Source organism: Scyliorhinus torazame, chromosome 9, assembly GCF_047496885.1.
Source record: "Scyliorhinus torazame isolate Kashiwa2021f chromosome 9, sScyTor2.1, whole genome shotgun sequence".
Lineage (NCBI taxonomy): Eukaryota > Metazoa > Chordata > Chondrichthyes > Carcharhiniformes > Scyliorhinidae > Scyliorhinus > Scyliorhinus torazame.
Window position 1 is genome coordinate 198,206,390 of NC_092715.1, and position 18,820 is coordinate 198,225,209.

Sequence of the window (18,820 nt, forward strand, 5' to 3'; positions counted from 1 at the left end):
CACAAGTAAATTCTTTAAAGACATCTGGCACCTTCTTATCAATCACCTCTTGATCAGGCTGTACAATCTTTTGCACCTCCTTCGCTTCACTTGGGCTTTCCTTCACCATTTTAACAAACCCTTATCCTGTTTTACCACATCAGCTTTTCTTCAACCACCACACTGTGACTTTACATGGCCTAGTTTATTACAGTGAAAACATTTGAAATTTTTCATTTCTTTTTCACCCTGCTGGATTTCTTTTTTAATCTGAGGTACACTCTCCTTATTATCTCTCATCAGATCACCTTTACCTTTACCACTTGAGTATTTCTCATGTCCCCAGTTTCTATCCCTCACAGGCTGAAACTGATGTCGGAAACCTAGCTTTGATTTATGAACTAATTTATTATCATCTGCCATTCCTGCTGCTAATCTCACAGTTTTACTGCTCTTCCACATGAGTTCTCATTACATCTGGAATTGAATTTTTAAACTCCTCCAAAAGTATAATTTCTCTGAGAACTTCATACTTTTGGTCTATTTTCAAATCCCTTATCCACCTATCAAAATCCTTTCAAACCCCATGTATGTTTGACAAAATTCTTTCCTTAAATTTCTAAACCTTTGTCTGTAAGCTTCAGGCACTAGTTCATTTTGTAGCCACCTGAATTGACCAAGTCCCGATTTAAAATGGCGAACGGCAAAGGCTGAAGGGAAAATCAGCCAACACAGGCAGAAACCAGCAGGTGCTAGTTTGCTGTGTATTTAACTCTGCAAAAGCCCAGACAGCATCAATACCAGCAACCATCAGCATAATCAGCCATCTACATACTAATGAGCAATCCCCGGGAACAATAGCAACATTTGGGACACACAAAACTAAGCCAGACTCCCCGGCGCCAGCAGGAGCCAACACAAAAGAGGTTAATGAACGCCTCAAGACCGCCCATCGATCAGGGAACCGCTCCAGTATTGGAGAAATTGAACCAAGCAATTGGAACGGAGTCCAATCACCTAGAACCAGGTACAGGGTCCGCCCCGAAAGGCGGGAAGCCCCTGGGGACTATAAAAGTTAAGCCCCAAGTTCAAATCGCTCTTCTTGACCGGGTCACACAGCAACGCGAACAAACCTTGACCGTGACCGGTGCAGTTGCCGCCGAGACCGTAAGTCTAAAGTCAACACTCGCTACGAGATAGGCGCTCCTAGCTACCAACCCGTACCAACTTCGAATCCCGCAGACTCAGAACCCGAACGAAAGGCCATTTGTTCCCCTGACCTGGTGGGCCAGTCCGAAGTTAAGTATAGGCTTGTTAGTTGTAGAAGTAGCTTAGACATTGAATTTGTGCATGAGTAGCGATTACTGTGTATAATAAATGTGCTTTGATTTGAATCTTACTAATAGGTGTATTGCGTTATTGATCATTACTTGGACTTGAACCTCGTGGCGGTATCATAAAGATACCTGGCGATTCAAGAGCAAAGGTTATAAAACAGAGCCAATTGAACCAACCAAAAGTTAGCAACAATATGCACCTAAGATGGATTTCTTCCCCTCCTCATATGACCCAGATACCTCCTCCGGTAGTGATGCAAACACTTCACTAGCCCTACTTACCAGCTTTGCTTGAATCAGTAATACCCACATGTCCTGTGGCCATTTCATTTGTTTAGCTACCTTCTCAAATGAAATAAAAAAGGCTTCTACCTCCTTCTCGTCAAACCTTGGCAATGCTTGGACATGTTTAAATAGATCCCCACCAAGCCTTTGACTATGACGCTCTTTCTCACTATCCTCATCACTATCAACCAACTGTACCTTTTCCTTTACATCTGCCAATGTTAACTGTCATGTTTCATGGCCATTATCTGAAGTTCAAACGCTCTCTCTTTATCTTTTTCCCTGATCTGTATCTCCCTTTCTCTTTCTTTTTGTTCTGCTCGGGCTATTCTTTCTGTTTTCCTTTCTTCTCTCTTTTTTTCCTCTCTCTCTCTTTCTCTTTCCTCTCTCTCTTTCGTATTCAAGCTGCTTTAATTCTTTCTCATGTTCCATTTGTTTAATTTGTAACTGAATTTTTGCCATTTCCAATGAGTCAAACTGTATCTCAGGCAACTTTAAATGCTGAGCCACCGCCATAATTACCTCAACTTTTCGCATTTTGTCAGGTAATGTTAACTGCAATGTTTCTGCCAAATCTAACGGTCTGCTTTTAGTCTTTGTTCATAAGGTACTGCGTGTGACCGTCTCCACCCCCAAAAACCTCAGAGCCTCTGAAAGAGCCATTGTTCACAACACACTCCCTACTTAAACTAAAATACCACCACTGAAAAGCACCCACAATATTCTCACCCCTCACTGTCTTTAAGTTCACTAAGCCAATCCAATAGATAGACTTTTATCCCGGACAAGCCCCCAATTTGTTATAGGCCAGGGTTTAGAGAACCCCAAAGTGTAACATGAAATTCACCTGACCCACAACTTTTAATAGATTGTGGTATGGGGAACTCACGGCCCACTCTACAGGTGTGGTACAGCAGAAATGGAAAAGTATTTTTTAAAGCAAAATAATGTTTATTCTATGAACTCAAGTTAACCTTTTTAAAACATACAGTGAACATCTTAGCAACCATTAATTCAAATACAACCTCCAAAGAATACAACACTAAATAATCCTTTAAGCTTTCCTTTTAACACCCATGAGACTTAAAACACACCTTTTACCAGAAGCACATCAGGTTAAAGTCACAACTGTTATTAGTTTTAAATCACCAGGATCGATTTATAGTCTTTAGATTACAGAGAGAGACTCTAATACACCTTCTGGCTGTGACTGCAGCTATCCAGCTCTGAGAACAAAACTAAAACACACCCTGCAGCAAACAGTCTAAAACGAAAGTAAAAAGCTGACAGACAGCCCAGCTCCACCCCCTCTCCGACATCACTGCAGTAACAAACACCCATTTCTTAAAGGTACTCTCACTACTGATATTTATATACACACCCATTTATAAACACCCATTTCTTAAAGGTACTCTCACATGACATTTGTCTCTATCACACTGGGTCCGACAATGCCATTTTCCATATCAGTGCTGCTGATATGTCATCCTTTCTCCTCAACCCTTGCAAAACCCCTGACCTTAGTTAACAGGACCTCAACTGCATCCATCCCATTTCCTCCCCAATTTCTCTGCCTCGATGTTTGCTTCAAACCGGTTACATCTCTACATTTTCCAGGTTGGAGGAAAGGTCATCGTCCTGGAACATTAACATTGTTGCGCTCTGCACAGATGTTGAGTATTTCCCCCACTTCCTCTTTCTATTTCAAATTTCAGGCATCCACAGTATTTTACGTTCCTGTTAAAACCAAGGCCACTGTACAGTTATTATTTTGATTCATATAAAGTGCAGCAGGGAGGTGAAAAGGGAGAAAAACTAAAACAGTATGTAAAAAGACCAGGAGATAGTATCAAAGGAAATTAGCAAGGATTTCATAGAAGCATATTAGAAATAAAAGATGATCTTTTGGCTGGCCCTACCCATTCTAACTAAAGAGGGAAACTGGTTAAAGTGAAATATGACAATGTATTACTACATAAATGTTCAGGTTTTTTGATGGTGGATGTGACAATGTAGTTGAACCAGAGAAGGATGTGGAAAAACTATTCAACATGAATGGAGGAAACAAATTGATTCTGGAAAACAAAATGGTCACATTCAGGGTGAGGAAGTTGACAGGTCTTTGTTATGCTCCCTAGATGGTATTGTCAGAGAGGAAATAGCAGTGCACTGGTAGTTCTTGCATGTCAACAAATCTCAAAAGCCCATATTTTACAGAGTTTATATGTGATGCTGCCACATGAAAGTTACAAATGCAGAGAATTTAGGAAGAAAAGTCTCACAAAATAATGATGGCGCAAAATCTAGAAGCATTGCCAATATAACAACTCTTCTCAGTACGGAAAGAGTAGGATGGCCAGGATAACAATGGAGCCACTTAGTCTAAGGTTAGTTCTGGACAAACTCGAGAAACAGCACCTCATCATTGGTTGAGCATCAGACAGATTCCCACACTCAACAATGAGTCCAATAATTTCAGACTGTAACCTCTAAGGTCATTCAAATGGTCATCGGATAGACATATGGACGATAAGGGAATAGTGTAGATGGGCTTCAGAGTGGTTTCACAGGTCGGCACAACATCGAGGGCCGAAGGGCCTGTACTGCACTGTAATGTTCTATGTTCTGCCCCATTTAGCTTCCTTTTTCTTTGCTGGTTTTGGTTTTGTTCCTTTTTCCTGTTTTTGAGTGCCAGATGTTCATGATTCAGCCATCCACACCACCTTTAGGGACATTTTTTTATTTTGTTACTTCTTCTCCTACTGTTCTCTTGCTCCATGAACCTTTTGTCATTTGATCTCTCCGGGCCTTCATCCAATCATGGACTTTCCTTTTGTTCTTTTTTCCCCACAGTTCCCCTACACTTGCTCAAAACTTATTACATCTTTAAACTTTGCCCAATTCTACTGAAAGGTCATTGATTTGATCTGAAACATTAATTCTGTTTCTCTCTTCACAGATGCTGCCAGACCTGCTAAACATTTCCAGCATTTTGTTTTTCTTTGTGTTCTGCAAAATCTGGTTTTCAGATGATGTCGATGAGAGGCTGCATTTAGATGAGAACTAGGAGGGAGCCAGGGATAGATGGTTGGAGGATACCAGAGGTAACAGCACGGTAGCATTGTGGATAGCACAATTGCTTCACAGCTCCAGGGTCCCAGGTTCGATTCCGGCTTGGGTCACTGTCTGTGCGGAGTCTGCACATCCTCCCCGTGTGTGCGTGGGTTTCTTCCGGGTGCTGCGGTTTCCTCCCACAGTCAAAAGATGTGCAGGTTAGGTGGATTGGCCATGCTAAATTCCCCTTGGTGTCCAAAATTGCCCTTAGTGTTGGGTGGGGTTACTGGGTTATGGGGTTAGGGTGGAGGTGTTGAGCTTGAGTAGGGTGCTCTTTCCAAGAGCCGGTGCAGACTCGATGGGCCGAATGGCCTTCTTCTGCACTGTAAATTCTATGTCTATGACAAACAGAGCAGTTAGTCCCAAGATATTTAAATCCCATGGGGAATCATGTAAAGAGGAAATTAGCAAGGATGCAGTTGAGGTCCTGTTAACTCAGCCCCCCCCCCCCCCACACACACACCGACATGGCCTCTGACTTAGTAAAGTTAATCCTGTAACTCGAAATTGCACTAAAACTGTCCACCACTCTAATAATAGCCAGGACCGAAACGCTAGGATTCAACACAAACAGCAGCCGGTCACCTGCATCAAGCATAATTGTGGTATTCATACATGAAGGTAATGGAAGGGTTAATGAAATGGTTACCGACAGCCACTAGAGGGAGCTAATCCTAGAGGTATATAAGGGATGACGCTAAGCCTTGTGGCAGAAGGTTGGAGTAGGTGGTAGGAGCAGGAGCTGGCTAGTACTGTAGATAGTGAAAAAGCAAGAGAGTAGTTGATCTGTTAGTGAGTCGGTTGTTAGATGAGTATAGTTTATGTGTGTTTAATCAACTGTTTGTTTCTTAGGGATAAGTGTCGAATCCAATTGTAGTGTTAAATAAATAGTTTTATTTGTTTACAAGACTCGTTATTCTCTGATCAACACTAGACATCAAAGCCATTTGGTTCGAACAAGACAGAATAACAATAATCATATGCTGTTTTGCCCGACATTCCAACCCCAAAATCAAGGGTCTAACCTGATGTCCTCTGCCAGTGGCTCAACAGGCAATGCAAACAACAAGGGGACAGAGGCAAACTTGTCTCATCCCTCTCTGATGCCCAAAGTTCACCTCCTGTGCTCACATCACATGAGACCCCCCCCACCCCCTGGCTGATGTTATTTGTAGTGAATCAAATTTGAAGACTGATATGCGTGATGCTGGGATCTCAGAAGGCCAAATTGGCACATCTGGCTGACGATAGGGGCGGCACTTGACACAGTGGTTAGCACTGGGACTACGGCACTGAGGACCCGAGTTTGAATCCCGGGCTTGGGTCATTGCCCGTGTGGAGTTTGCAAATTCTCCCAGTGTGTGTGGATTTCACCCCCACAACCCAAAGATGTGGTTAGGTGGATTGGCCACACTAAATTGCCCCTTAATTGGAAAAAAAAAGTGATTGGGTACTCTAAATTTATATTAAAAAAAAATCTGGCTGGCGATTGTTGCAAATGTCTCAGCCTGATCTTTTGCTGGGCTCCCCCATCGTTGAGAATTTTTGTGGAACCTCCTCCACGAGTTAGTTGTTTAATTGCCCACCACCATCCATGACTGAACATGGCAGGACTGTAGATCTGATCTGTAGGCTGTGGGATCGTTTAGCTCAATTGTGTGCTGTTTTCACTGTTTAGCATGCAGGTAGTCCGGTGTTGTAGGCACCAGGCTGACACCTTATCCTTAGGCATGCCTGGTGCTGCTCTTGGAATGCTCTCCTGCACTTGTCATTGAACAAGGGTTGATGCCCTGGTATAGTGGGGGATTTCCTAGGCCATGAGTTTAGATTGTAGTTGTATATAATTCAGCTGCTGATGGCCCACAGCACCTCATGGATGCCCAATTTTGAGATCAATTCGAAGTATATCCCATTTTGCATGCTGATAGCACCACACATGATGGAGGGCGCCCTCAGAGAGAAAACAGGACTTAAGTCTTCACAAGGACTGTGCAGTGGTCATTCCTACGGTGCTTGTGCTGGACATGCATCTTCGACAGGTCAAATGGCAAGAATGAGTTCAAATAGGTTCTTCCCTCTTGTTGGTTCTCACCACCTGCCAGACTTAGCCTTGCAGTTATGTCCTTTTAGACTCAGCCAGCAGTGATTTTTAAAAAAATTAGAGTACCCAATTATTTTTTCTCCAATTAAGGGGCAATTCAGCATGGCTAATCCACCTACCTTCCACATCTTTGGGTTGTGGGGGGTCAGACCCACAGACATGGGGAGAATGTGCAAACTCCTGTGACCCAGGGCTGGGATTGAACCTAGGTCCTCAATGCAGTGCTAACCATTGTGCCACCGTCAGCAGTGATAATATCAAGTCAATTGATGGTGGATATTGGAGGTCCCCACCTGGAGTGCATTCTGCATCCTTGCTACCCTCCGCGCTTCCTCCAACTTGTTTCAACCTGGAGGAAAACGGATTTTTATAGCCACGTAGTCACGTGTACCGAGGTACAGTGAAATGTATTTTTCGGAGAGCAGCTCAACAGACCATGAAGTACATGAAAAGGAAATAAAAGAAATATATAGGGCAAAACAAGGTACACAATGCAACTACATAAACACCGGCATCGGGTGAAGCATACAGGGGTGTAGCGTTAATGAGGTCAGTCCATAAGAGGGTCACTTAGGAATCTGCTAACAGCGGGGAAGAAGCTGTTTTTGAGTCTGTTCATGCATCTGTTCAGATGAGGGAGTGGAGATGGTGATCTGCATGTTTAATCTAATGGGATCCAGAATGGATGTTGAGGACAACTTCTTCCTGACTGTATACTACTGTGCCACCATCTCTGGTTGGTCTATGACATTGTCTCCAAGGTATGATTGTTTTAGTATGACTGTCTGGTGTGGGACAGCTCTCCCAATTTTGGCGCAAGCCCCCAGATGATAGTAATGAAGACTTTGCAGCATCAACAAGGTTGGGTTGGTCATTGTTGCTTCCCATACCGAGGTAGACACCAGGTGATCAGGCTGGTTCCATTATTTTTGTGGACTTTGTTGCAGTTTGATGCGACTGAATAGCTATCCAAGCCATTTCTTTAGCTGCGTTAGGATAGCTGACAGTCAACCACACTACTGTGGGTCTGGAGTGACCCGTAGTCCAGATCAGGTAAGTACAACAGATTTACTTCCCTGCAGGACGTGAACCACATATGACAGGAGACAATTGGTTTAGAGACCAATCTAATTCCAGATTTAATAACTGAATTTAAATTTCACCGCCAGCTATGGTGGGATTCAAACAACTGTCCCCAAAGCATTAGCCTGTACCTCTGGATTTCTAGTTTTGTGACATTTTACACCACTGCCTCCCCTCCTGGTCACATAGGATGTAATTTGCGACTTTGATCAGAGTATTTTGATCCCTGTAGAGACCACAAACTAAAGTTTGAATTTCATTTTAAAAGTTAATAGCTGAAAAACATGCCCGATTTCATGATTTTGTAAGGCTTTAACTGCAACAAATAGCCAGAAACACTTCAGTAAACAATTTTTGTAGGTAACTTATACTTTAAACCACACAACTAAACAGACCCCTCTTATTCTTAGTCAAACTGAAAAATATACTCCACTGGTAAACTGTGCACTATCCTTCAATTTTCCCAGAATCAATCCAAAAGTTATAATTTTCACAGCCTGATATCTTGCAATCTTAACTAAGTCTTTTGACTAGCAAATTTCCCTTTGAGCTAAGCTGGACAATTCTTCCAGTCTCATTTCAACACCCCACAAATTTGGTCTCTTCAATGCAAATGTGAGCTTCCACCTGCATTCCTGCATGGTGAACCATGGAGACTTTTGCTGCTCCCCGGCTTGCAGATCGAAACAGATTGAATATCAATGTTTTGAGTGATATTTTAGGGAAGCCTGTAACTTGATTTTTAGTGGCTTTCTCTGCATCCTTATCCTTGGCAATATGAATCACATGGGTCTCATATCTAGATAGAAATTCTAATCAGGCTTATCCTGGAGGTCAACTCTTTCATCTTGGAACTAAATGAACATGATAAAGCACAAATGTTTATAGTTGTTGGGAGACAGTGACAATGTCACTAAACTAGGAACCCAGAGGCCAAACAAATGCTCAGGAGTCATGGGTTTGAATCCCATCACAGCAGATGGTGAAGTTTAAATTCAATTAATAAATATGGAAAAAAAGCTAGTCTCAGTAATGGTGACCAGGGTAACTATCATCGTTAGAAAAGCACATCTGTTTTACTAGTCCTCTGGGGAAGGGAATCTGCCATTCTTACCCAGTCTAGCCACAACAATGTGGTTGAGTCTGAACTTCCCTCTGAAATGGCCCAGAAGCCACACAATTCAAGGGCAATGAGGGATTAGCAACATTCCCACATCCCATGGAAGAATTAAAAAATATTTCAACACTTGTTCGACACACAGGTTTTCAAGATTTAAACACCGCCTGCTGCCATTGTCTCCTAGCGTAAATACCTTACACCTTCTTCCTAGTAAAACAATCTTCACCTGCATTTGACCTCAAATCACCCAGGCTTACCATTAGGCAGACTTGAGAAGAGGCCACATGACTCCCTTCATTTTAACTTAAATTTAAAGGCACAGTGCCAAAACATCAATCATATCAACCTCAATTTGATGAGAGATGTTTCAGTGCACCTCAATTGGAAGGATTCAAACATGGAATTACCTAAAAGGGTACAGATTTGGGGTGGCAGAAACTGTTCAAGGACTTGAAAGGCAAGACAAATTGGAAATGGGGTGGTCGTTTTCAAGGACAGGGCTGGTTATCAAAGCAAATGAATGATGACAGCACATTTAAAGAGAAAGTACTTGATGAAAGCACTGTTAATATAAGCTCATTTGGGCAGCAGGAGGGGCATTTGGATAGTCAGCAATTTGGTGAGAATAAAGTAGAAGAAACAGTAGGTTGATTACATGGACAAAATCAGGAGCAAGTGCCAAAGGAATAGGAGGTCAAAGCTGAGATATGGTTGGATAATAAGGACCATACCACCTTTATGATGCTCTTGACAGGACACATGATGCACAATATAGCCAGGTGGGGAGGCTTCATTTAGGTGAGGCAATGAAGGCAGTGAGGCAGTGAGGCCTTGGTCGTCACAATCACATCCTATAAATTAACTTATAAAATTCTGATCCCCATACTACTAAAAGCAGCACTGAAATAAGTGCTGTCAAAAGATGGAGCAGGTTATGGCCTTCTTCACTAAAGACATTACTTGGAAGCCTTCAAAATAATGAATATTTTGGACAGGGCAGATAGAGAGAATATTTCCATTTGTAGGAGAACAATTAGATTCCATAAATACAAGATAGTTACTTCTAATTCAATAAGGGGTTAAGGAGAAATTTCTTCACTCATTGGTTAGAATGTGGAACTCACTACTATAGGGAATAGTTGAGGCAAATAACTTGATACATTCAAAAGCAAACCAAAAAAGTACAAGAATACAGAAAACAAAATAGAAAGATGTGCTGAAAGGAGGAGAGGAGGCAGATGGAGTGGGAGGAAACAGAGTTTCAGGCTAAATAGCTGTTTTTGTTGTACATTCTATGTAATGTTATGTACTCAGTCCCTTTACCATTAATAATGACAATTTTGTATAACTATCCTTTATTGAACAAGTAACTTGATATGTTCACATACATTATATTTAGAGAATTATACTAACAGCTGTTACATAAAACAACTGTGTAGCTGTACAATATTTGGACCATAGATGTAATCTTCCATTCTAGAAGTGTTAAAATATAAAATCAATATTTTACATTTCAAAGTGATAAAGTCTTTGATACAGGATTACATAGATATCAGGACAGAAATTTTGTCCTTCAATAATATTTGTACTGCCACAATTTTCCCAGTGTGTTTATAATTTTTCTCAGCTTATTAAATCCTGAAAAACAAGGTGTCAGCAATATTTCAGTTTTAAAAAAATTAAGTTACTCTGGTTTATATCATAGATAGTGAGGGGGAGAACTCCATCTCTGCTTCTACTGCAGAATACATCAAAAATCTCAGCATAAAATTACAGCATCCCTTTATAAATGCAGCACTAAAGAACTGCCCTGTCAGACACAGTATTTTCATCACCACCATCTGGACATAACAGACATCAATCAGGGGCTGTTCATTCTGAGCATGCAAACTTCCCCACCTTCCCTCAGCCCAGTCATGTGATGTTTTATGCCTCGGTGATGCAGACAAAAGAATTCAATTACCCAGGAATGATCCCCTAGTTTAATTATCGGATAGCTAGTGATTTAATTTCAAATTGTAGAATTCATTTACACAAAGAAAATTATCCCAAACTTAAAAAGCCAGTCATTGCCACTAAAAAATATAAAATGGTCAGAACCATCTTTTGTGATATTTGTACAAAACACTGCACTACTAGACAACTGATAGGAAATGGCAGATTTGCCTTAAGACATTTAGTGTTTAGCAGTTACAATTTATTAAGACTCCCTTCCATGGAAGTTTAAAAACAGTGAACAGTTCTTCCATTATTCACCGTGCAACAGCACCACACATTGTGCAGCCATATCTCCACGTACACCGATACCTTAAATTCTAATCACATAGGCGCATATGCTTAGTTTGAAGATTGTACATTCATACTTTGGACATAAATCATAGTGGTTTAGTTCCATAATAATATTGAGCATTGCAGTTTTTTTTAGATGAAGGGAGGCTCAAAACATTTCCGGCACCACTCAATCCTGGTGCAGGGTGGGGAGTCAATCGGGAGAGCCACCTTCACTTGTTCTTCTGTCAAGCGCTCATATGCTGCTCTGTATTCTCTGTCAAAAGCATCTGAAATCACATACATCGAGCCAGGTTAGAATGCAATTCAGTAATAAATTCAGAACTTACATTTTATTTTTGATGATGGCACATTGTTTTTTGATGATGGCAACTCCTCCCCAGGCCAACAGAAGTCAGACAATGATTAGTTAGAATAATTCAGCACGAAGAGGCCATTCAGTCTACCATAGTCCATGGTTCCCCACATATTCGCTATCTTCAATGCTACACACGTTTTCCCCTTCAAGTAACAAATGCTCTTTTGAATGTTAAAATTGAATCTGCTTCAACACCGTCATGCTCTGCATTCCAGAGCACCCCACAAACCACGAACAATGTTTCCACCTCTGGGAATTTTGGCAATCATCCTAAATCTGTGTCCGGTGGCCTACTGACTTTTCTGCTACTCAAATCCTTTCTGTACATCCCTATCTCGCCACAACTTTCTCTACTCCAACAACTCTGCCAGCTTCTCTAGTCTCACACAGAACCTCTAGTAGCACTCCAGTAAATCTTTTCTATACCCGCGCTAATTCCTTGACATCTCAGCAAATGTGTGGCGGCCAGAATTATCTTAGGTACAAGATGGCGTATTTGTGAAAGATTTATCATACATCCCTTGTTTTTGGACTCTGTCCATCTATTAATAAATCTAAGGGTCCCAATTTTAAAAAAGCCTTCTTAACTTGTCCTGCTACCATAAAGATGTGTATATACATCAGTTATCCGTGTTCCCGCACCTACTTTAAAACTGTACAAATTAGTTAATACTGCCACTCATTCTTCCCAACAAAACCTACCACTTCATCCTTCTTTGCATTAAATTCCACCTGCTGAATTTCTGTCCTCCTGAGGTCGGTTACAATTTTTATAACAAACAATTTTAATGAGGTATTTTTGGCATTACAAACAGCACCAGTATAAAAACAATGTACACAGAGCAACAAACATAGTGCAATCACCGACTCCCATCCCGCCAAGACCCGCCTATTTGACCCCCTATTCTACGCTACCCAAACCCCCCCCCACGACGATTAATTCTCCGCGAAGTCGATGAATGGTTGCCCCCTCCGGGCGAACCCTCACAGTGACCCTCTCAAGGCGAACTTAATCTTCTCTAGGCCGAGAAAGCTCGCCATGTCGGTCAACCAGATCTCCGACTTTGGGGGCTTTGAGTCCCTCCAAGCTAGCAGTATCCGTCTCCGGGCTACCAGGGAAGGAAAGGCCAGAACATTTGCCTCTTTTTCCTCCTGGATTCCTGGTCTTCTGACACCCTGAAAATCGCCACCTCTGGACTCATTGCCGCCCTTGTTTTCAATACTCTGGACAGGACGTTCGCAAACCCCTGCCAATATCCCCCAAGTTTTGGACACGCCCAGAACATGTGGACATGGTTCGCTGGTCCTCCCGCACATCTTACACACCTGTCCTCCACCCCAAAGAATCTACTCATCCGGGCTACTGTCATGTGGGCCCGGTGGACCACCTTGAATTGGATCAAGCTGAGCCTTGCGCACGTTGCGGTCACGTTGACTCTGCTCAACACGTCCGCCCATAAGCCATCCTCCATCTCACCCCCAAGCTCCTTCTCCCACTTACGCTTCAGCTCCTCGGTCTGCATCTCCTCCGCCCCCATAAGTTCTTTGTAGATGTCCGAGACGCTCCCCTCTCCCACCCATCCCCTAGACACGACCCTATCCTGGATTCCCCCTTAGTGAAAGGAGTGGGAAGGATGATACTTGCCTGCGCAGAAAGTCCTACACCTGTAAATATTTAAATTTGTTCCCCCTTGCCAGCCCAAACTTCTCGTCCAGGGCCCTCAAGCTAGGGAAGCTCCAGTCTAAGAACAGGTCCCCCATCCTCTCAATTCCTGCCCTTCACAATACTCGAAACCCCCCATCCAAGCACCCCGGGGCAAACCGGTGGTAGTCACATATTGGGGACCAGACCGATGCTCCCACTGCTCCAACGTACCTCCTCCACTGACCCCAGATCCTCAAGGCCGCCACCACGGGGCTGGAGTACCTCGCCGGCGGGAACGGCAGAAGTGCCGTTATCAACGCCCCCTAGGCTGGTGCCTCTAGATGAAGCTGCCTCCATCCGCTACCAATCCGACCCCGCCCCCACCACCCACTTCCTTATCATGGCTATGTTAGCCGCCAGTAGTAATTACTGAAATTTGACAGGGCAAGCGCCCCCCTCCCCCAGATTCCTCTCAAGCATCACCTTCTTCACTTGCGTGGACTTACCCGCCCACACAAAGCCCAGGATGATTTTGTTAACCCTCTTAAAAAAGGACCGCGGGATGAAAATTGGGAGACATTGAAATACAAATAAAAATCTCGGTCGGACCGTCATTTTGACCGTCTGCACCCTCCCAGCCAGCAACAGCGCATCCCATCTCCAAAACTTGCCCCTCATCTGCTCAACCAACCGGGACAAGTTCAACTTGTGTAACCGGCCCCAGTTGCGCACCACTTGTATCCCGAAGTACCTGAAACTGTCCCCTACTAACCTAAACGGCAGATCCCTTAGCTGACCCTCCTGACCCCTCGCCTGGACTACAAACATCTCACACTTTGTCATATTCAGTTAATACCCCGAAAACCGGCCAAATACCCCCCAAATCGCCATAATTTCGCCCATCCCTGCCCCTGGATCCGACACGTACAAGAGCAGATCGTCCGCATACAGCAACCACCCCCCCCCTCCTCGAACCAGCCCCTTGAAGCTCTCAGAGCAATTGCCAGCGGCTCTATAGCTAATGCAAACAGCAGTGGGGCGAGGGGACATCCCTGTCTTGCCCCCCGGTGCAGTCTGAAATAGTCCGAGGTCGTCCTATTCATCCTTACACTACCCTCCGGGGCCTGGTACAACAGCCTAACCCAGTCGATAAAGCCCCTAACGAACCTTATTTCGTCCCAACACCTCCCATAAATAGTCCCACTCCACCCGGTCGAACGCCTTCTCTGCATCCATGGCCACCACTACCTCAACCTCCCTACTCTCCGGGGGCATCATAATCACATTGAGCAGCCTTCTTATATTAGCCACCAACTTCCTGCCCTTGACAAACCCGGTTTGATCCTCCATAATCACATCCGGCACACAATCTTCAATCCTGGAGGCCAAAACCTTGGCCAACAACTTGGCAGCCACATTAAGCAGGGAAATCGGCCTATATGACCCGCATAGCTCCGGCTTCTTGTCCCGCTTCAAAATTAACGAAATAGTGGCCTGTGACATAGTCAGAGGCAGCACTCGTCTGTTACAATTTTTGCCTTTTGCATCATTTAGAATATTTGATCAGCAAATTTTGAACTTATGCCCTGCATACCAAGTCGAGTTGTGGTCCTAATACTAGTCCTTAATGAATACCACAGTACTTTTTTAAGAAGAAAATACAGTCATGAGGTTGCATCGGCACATGACAATTCCTCAATTTGTCAGTTCTGCCACAGTCCTTCTGCCTTCGCAAACTCCTCCGCTGCTTCCGCCGTTCCAAAATAAAAGGCCCTGAGCTTGTAAGTCACCCTCAGCTTCGCTGGATATACAATGCCGCACTGCACCTTGCCAATGTACAGTACCCTCTTCACCCGGTTGAAGGCAGCCCGCCTCTTCGCCAGCTCCACCGTAAAGTCCTGGTATACACGTATACCAGCTCCAGCCCACTGCACCACCCGCTTCTGTTTGGCCCAGCTCAGGACCTTCTCCTTCACACTGTACCTACGGAAGCACAGAGTCACTGTCCTTGGCAGCTCACTCGCCTTTGGTATAGGCCTCCACGACCGATGAGCCCGATCCAGTTCATATCGGGAGGGGGTCCTCCCCCTCCCCCAGTAGTTTTGCCAGCATCGCGGCAAAATACTCAGTCGGCTTCGGTCCTTCAACTCCTTCGGGCAGCCCCACGACCCTCAAATTCTGTCGCTTGGATCGGTTTTCCAGATCTTCCATTTTTCCTCTCAGATTCTTGTTCGTGTCCATCACCTTCTGCATCTCCTTCCCCATCAAGGCAAGTTGATCACCGTGCTGCAATACCATCTCCTCCACTTCCTTCAGCGCCTCCCCTTGCTCTCGCACCTCCGCCACTGCGCTCGCCACCGCCGTCTTCACCGGGGAAACCGCCTCCTCCACCAGCACATTCAAAACCTCCCTCATCTCCTTCCTCACCATCTCCATACATTTCTCAATCTGCGCCAACTGCTTTTGGAATTCCGCAGCCATCACCTTAGTTAGTTCTTCAGCCGTAAGCACTGCGGCTTCCCCTGGTGCTCCAGCCTCCATTTTCTTTGTTGACCCCGCGGTGACCTTTTCCCCGCTTCAACGGACTTTCAGCCGCTTTTTTCCCGGCCATTATTTTGGTGATATTCGACATCCTTCTTCTCCTTGCGCTATCCCCCAACTTTTACTGCCGTCGCTGGCCCTAGGACCGGGCGTTACTCTACGAAAATGCCGTTCCCGAACGGGAGCCCTCGAATGTGCGGCTGCCTCCCGCCCGCCGTCACCGGAAGTCCCCTCTTACTCTTCTAAACACCATAAGACCATAAGTCATTGGAGCAGAATTAGGCCACTTGGCCCATCGAGACTGCTCCTCCATTCAATCATGGCTGATATTTTCTCATCCCCATTCTTCTGCCTTCTCCCCATAACCCCTGATTAATCAAGAACCTATCTATCTCTGTCTTAAAGACACTCAGTGACTTGGCCGCCACAGCCTTCTGCGGCAAACAGTTCCACAGATTCACCACCCTCTGGCTGAAGAAATTCCTCCTCATCTCTGTTTTAAAGGATCGTCCCTTTCGTCAGAGATGGTGTCCGCTGGTTCTAGTTTTTCCTACAAGTGGAAACATCCTCTCCACGTCCACTCTTTCCAGGCCTCACAGTATCCTGTAAATTTCAATAAGATCCCCCCTCATCCTTCTAAACTCTGACGAGTACAGACCCAGAGTCCTCAAGACAAGCTCTTCATTCCAGGGATCATTCTTGTGAACATCCTCTGGACCCTTTCCAAGGCCAGCACATACTTCCTTAGATACGGGCCCAAAACTGCTCACAATACTCCAAATAGGGTCTGACCAGAGCCTTAGACACCCTCAGAAGTACATCCCTGGTCTTGTATTCTAGCCCACTTGACATGAATGCTAACATTGCATTTGCCTTCTTAACTGCCGACTGAATCTGCACGTTAACCTTAAGAGAATCGTGAACAAGGACTCCCAAGTCCCTTTGTGCTTCTGAATTCCTGAGCACTTCCCCCTTTAGAAAATAGTCTAAGCCAAAAATTCCTCCTTCCAAAGTGCATAAACCCACACTTTCCACATTGTATTTCATTTGCCACTTCATTGCCCACTCTCCTATCTTGTCCAAATCCTTCTGCAGCCCCCTTGCTTCCTCAATACTACCTGTCCCTCTACAGATCTTTGTATCATCTGAAAACTTAGCAACAGTGCCTTCAGTTCCTTTTTCCAGATCATTTACGTATATTGTAAAAAGTTGTGGTCCCAGCACAGACCCCTGAGGCACATCACTAGTCACCGGCTGCCATCCTGCAAAAGACCCCTTTATCCCCACTCTCTGCCTTCTGCCAGTCAGCCAATCCTCTATCCATGCCAGGATCTTACCCTTAACACCATAGGCTCTTAATTTATTTAACAGTCTCCTATGCGGCACCTTGTCAAAGGCCTTCTGGAAATCTAAATAAATCACGTCCACTGGTTCTCCTTTGTCTAACTTCCTTGTTACTTCCTCAAACAACTCTAACAAATTTGTCAGACATGACCTCCCTTTGATAAAGCTGTGCTGACTCAGTCCTATTTTACCACGCACTTCCAAGTACTTTGCAATCTCATCTTTAATAACAGACTCTAAAATCTTACCAATGACCAAAGTCAGGCTAACCGGCCTATTATTTCCCGTCTTCTGCCTCCCTCCCTTCTTAAAACAGCGGTGTTAACATTAGCCACTTTCCAGTCCTCTGGGATCCTTCTTGCCTCCAGTGATTCCTGAAAGATCACCATCAATGCCTCCACAATTTCCTCAGCTATCTCTGTTAGGACCCTGGGGTGTAGACCATCCGGTCCAGGTGACTTATCCACCTTCAGACCTTTCGGTTTCCCCAGAACCGTCTCCTTAGTGATGGCCACTGCACTCGCCTCTGCCCCCTGATTCTCCTGGAGCTCTGGCAACCCACTGGTGTCTTCCACCGTGAAGACTGATGCAAAGTAACTATTCAGTTCCTCTGCCATTTATTTGTTTCCTATTATTACTTCTCCAGCACGTTTTCAGTGGTCCAATGTCTATTTTTGCCTCTCTCTTACCTTTTATATATCATGGATACATACCTAACCTCTCCAACATACCTAACCTCTCCAACTTTTCCTCACAAGACAACCTGCCCATTCCTGATATTAATCTAATAAACTTTCTCTGAACCTGCTTCCCACATCAGATCCACCAGATGAAGCAGTGGTTTACTTCTTTCAATTCAGTATATTTTATTCACTGTTCACGTTAATTTTTAAAATAAATTTTAGAGTACCCAATTTGTTTTTCCAATGAGGGTCAATTTAGTTTGGTCAATCCACCGAACCTGCACATCTTTTGGACTCTGGGGGTGAGACCCACACAGACATGGGAAGAATGTGCAAATTCCACACGGCCAGTGACCCAGGGCCGGGAGCGAACCTGGGTCCTCAGCGCCTTGGCAGCAGTGCTAACCACTGCGCCGCCCTCCTATGAATATTAATTCCTCAATCGATCACAGAAATTAATTTGGTCATCATATTGCTGTTTGGGGAACTTTTGTTTCCTAAATAACTTTAATGTCTCTTAAAGTGCTGAGGACATCCTGTGGTTGTGAAAGGCATGATATAAACACATCTCTTTTCCTTAAAATTTAGCACAGATCAGCATCACTTCTGTGTTGAATACCAATGGCGAGCTATTCAGATGGCATGGATACTTTCAAAACTGGTACATGTCTTTTGACTGGAGTTGAGAAAATTGCCTCCTTAGTTTCAGATTTCTGTTTAGTTTATGTTTTAACAAGAACTTCAGCAGGTCAGAAAAGTATTTTCTATGGTACGCATTTTCTTCAAATGTTCGGTGGACATTTTCTACACTTATCCAAGAAGCAGCATTTCTGCATGTTTCAGGGGTTAATATGGAAACTTGCAGTTCTGGTGTACAAGTTTTAGAATAGCCTCTCTAAAAAAAATTTAGAGGACCCAATTTTTCCCCCCAATTAAGGGGC

General features: G+C 44.1%; 1 protein-coding gene across 5 annotated transcripts in view; it reads right to left on the bottom strand.

Annotated features, from left to right (window-relative positions):
* Positions 1–10,357: 10,357 nt before the first annotated feature.
* dennd4c (DENN/MADD domain containing 4C) overlaps positions 10,358–18,820 on the bottom strand; it is a 287,047-nt gene continuing 278,584 nt past the window's right edge. For all 5 annotated transcript variants that reach the window (XM_072516945.1, XM_072516946.1, XM_072516944.1 and 2 more), the window contains one exon: positions 10,358–11,577. In XM_072516945.1, the coding sequence (XP_072373046.1) occupies positions 11,441–11,577 (137 nt within the window). In that variant the 3' untranslated portion in view covers positions 10,358–11,440. The remainder of the gene's footprint in view (positions 11,578–18,820) is intronic.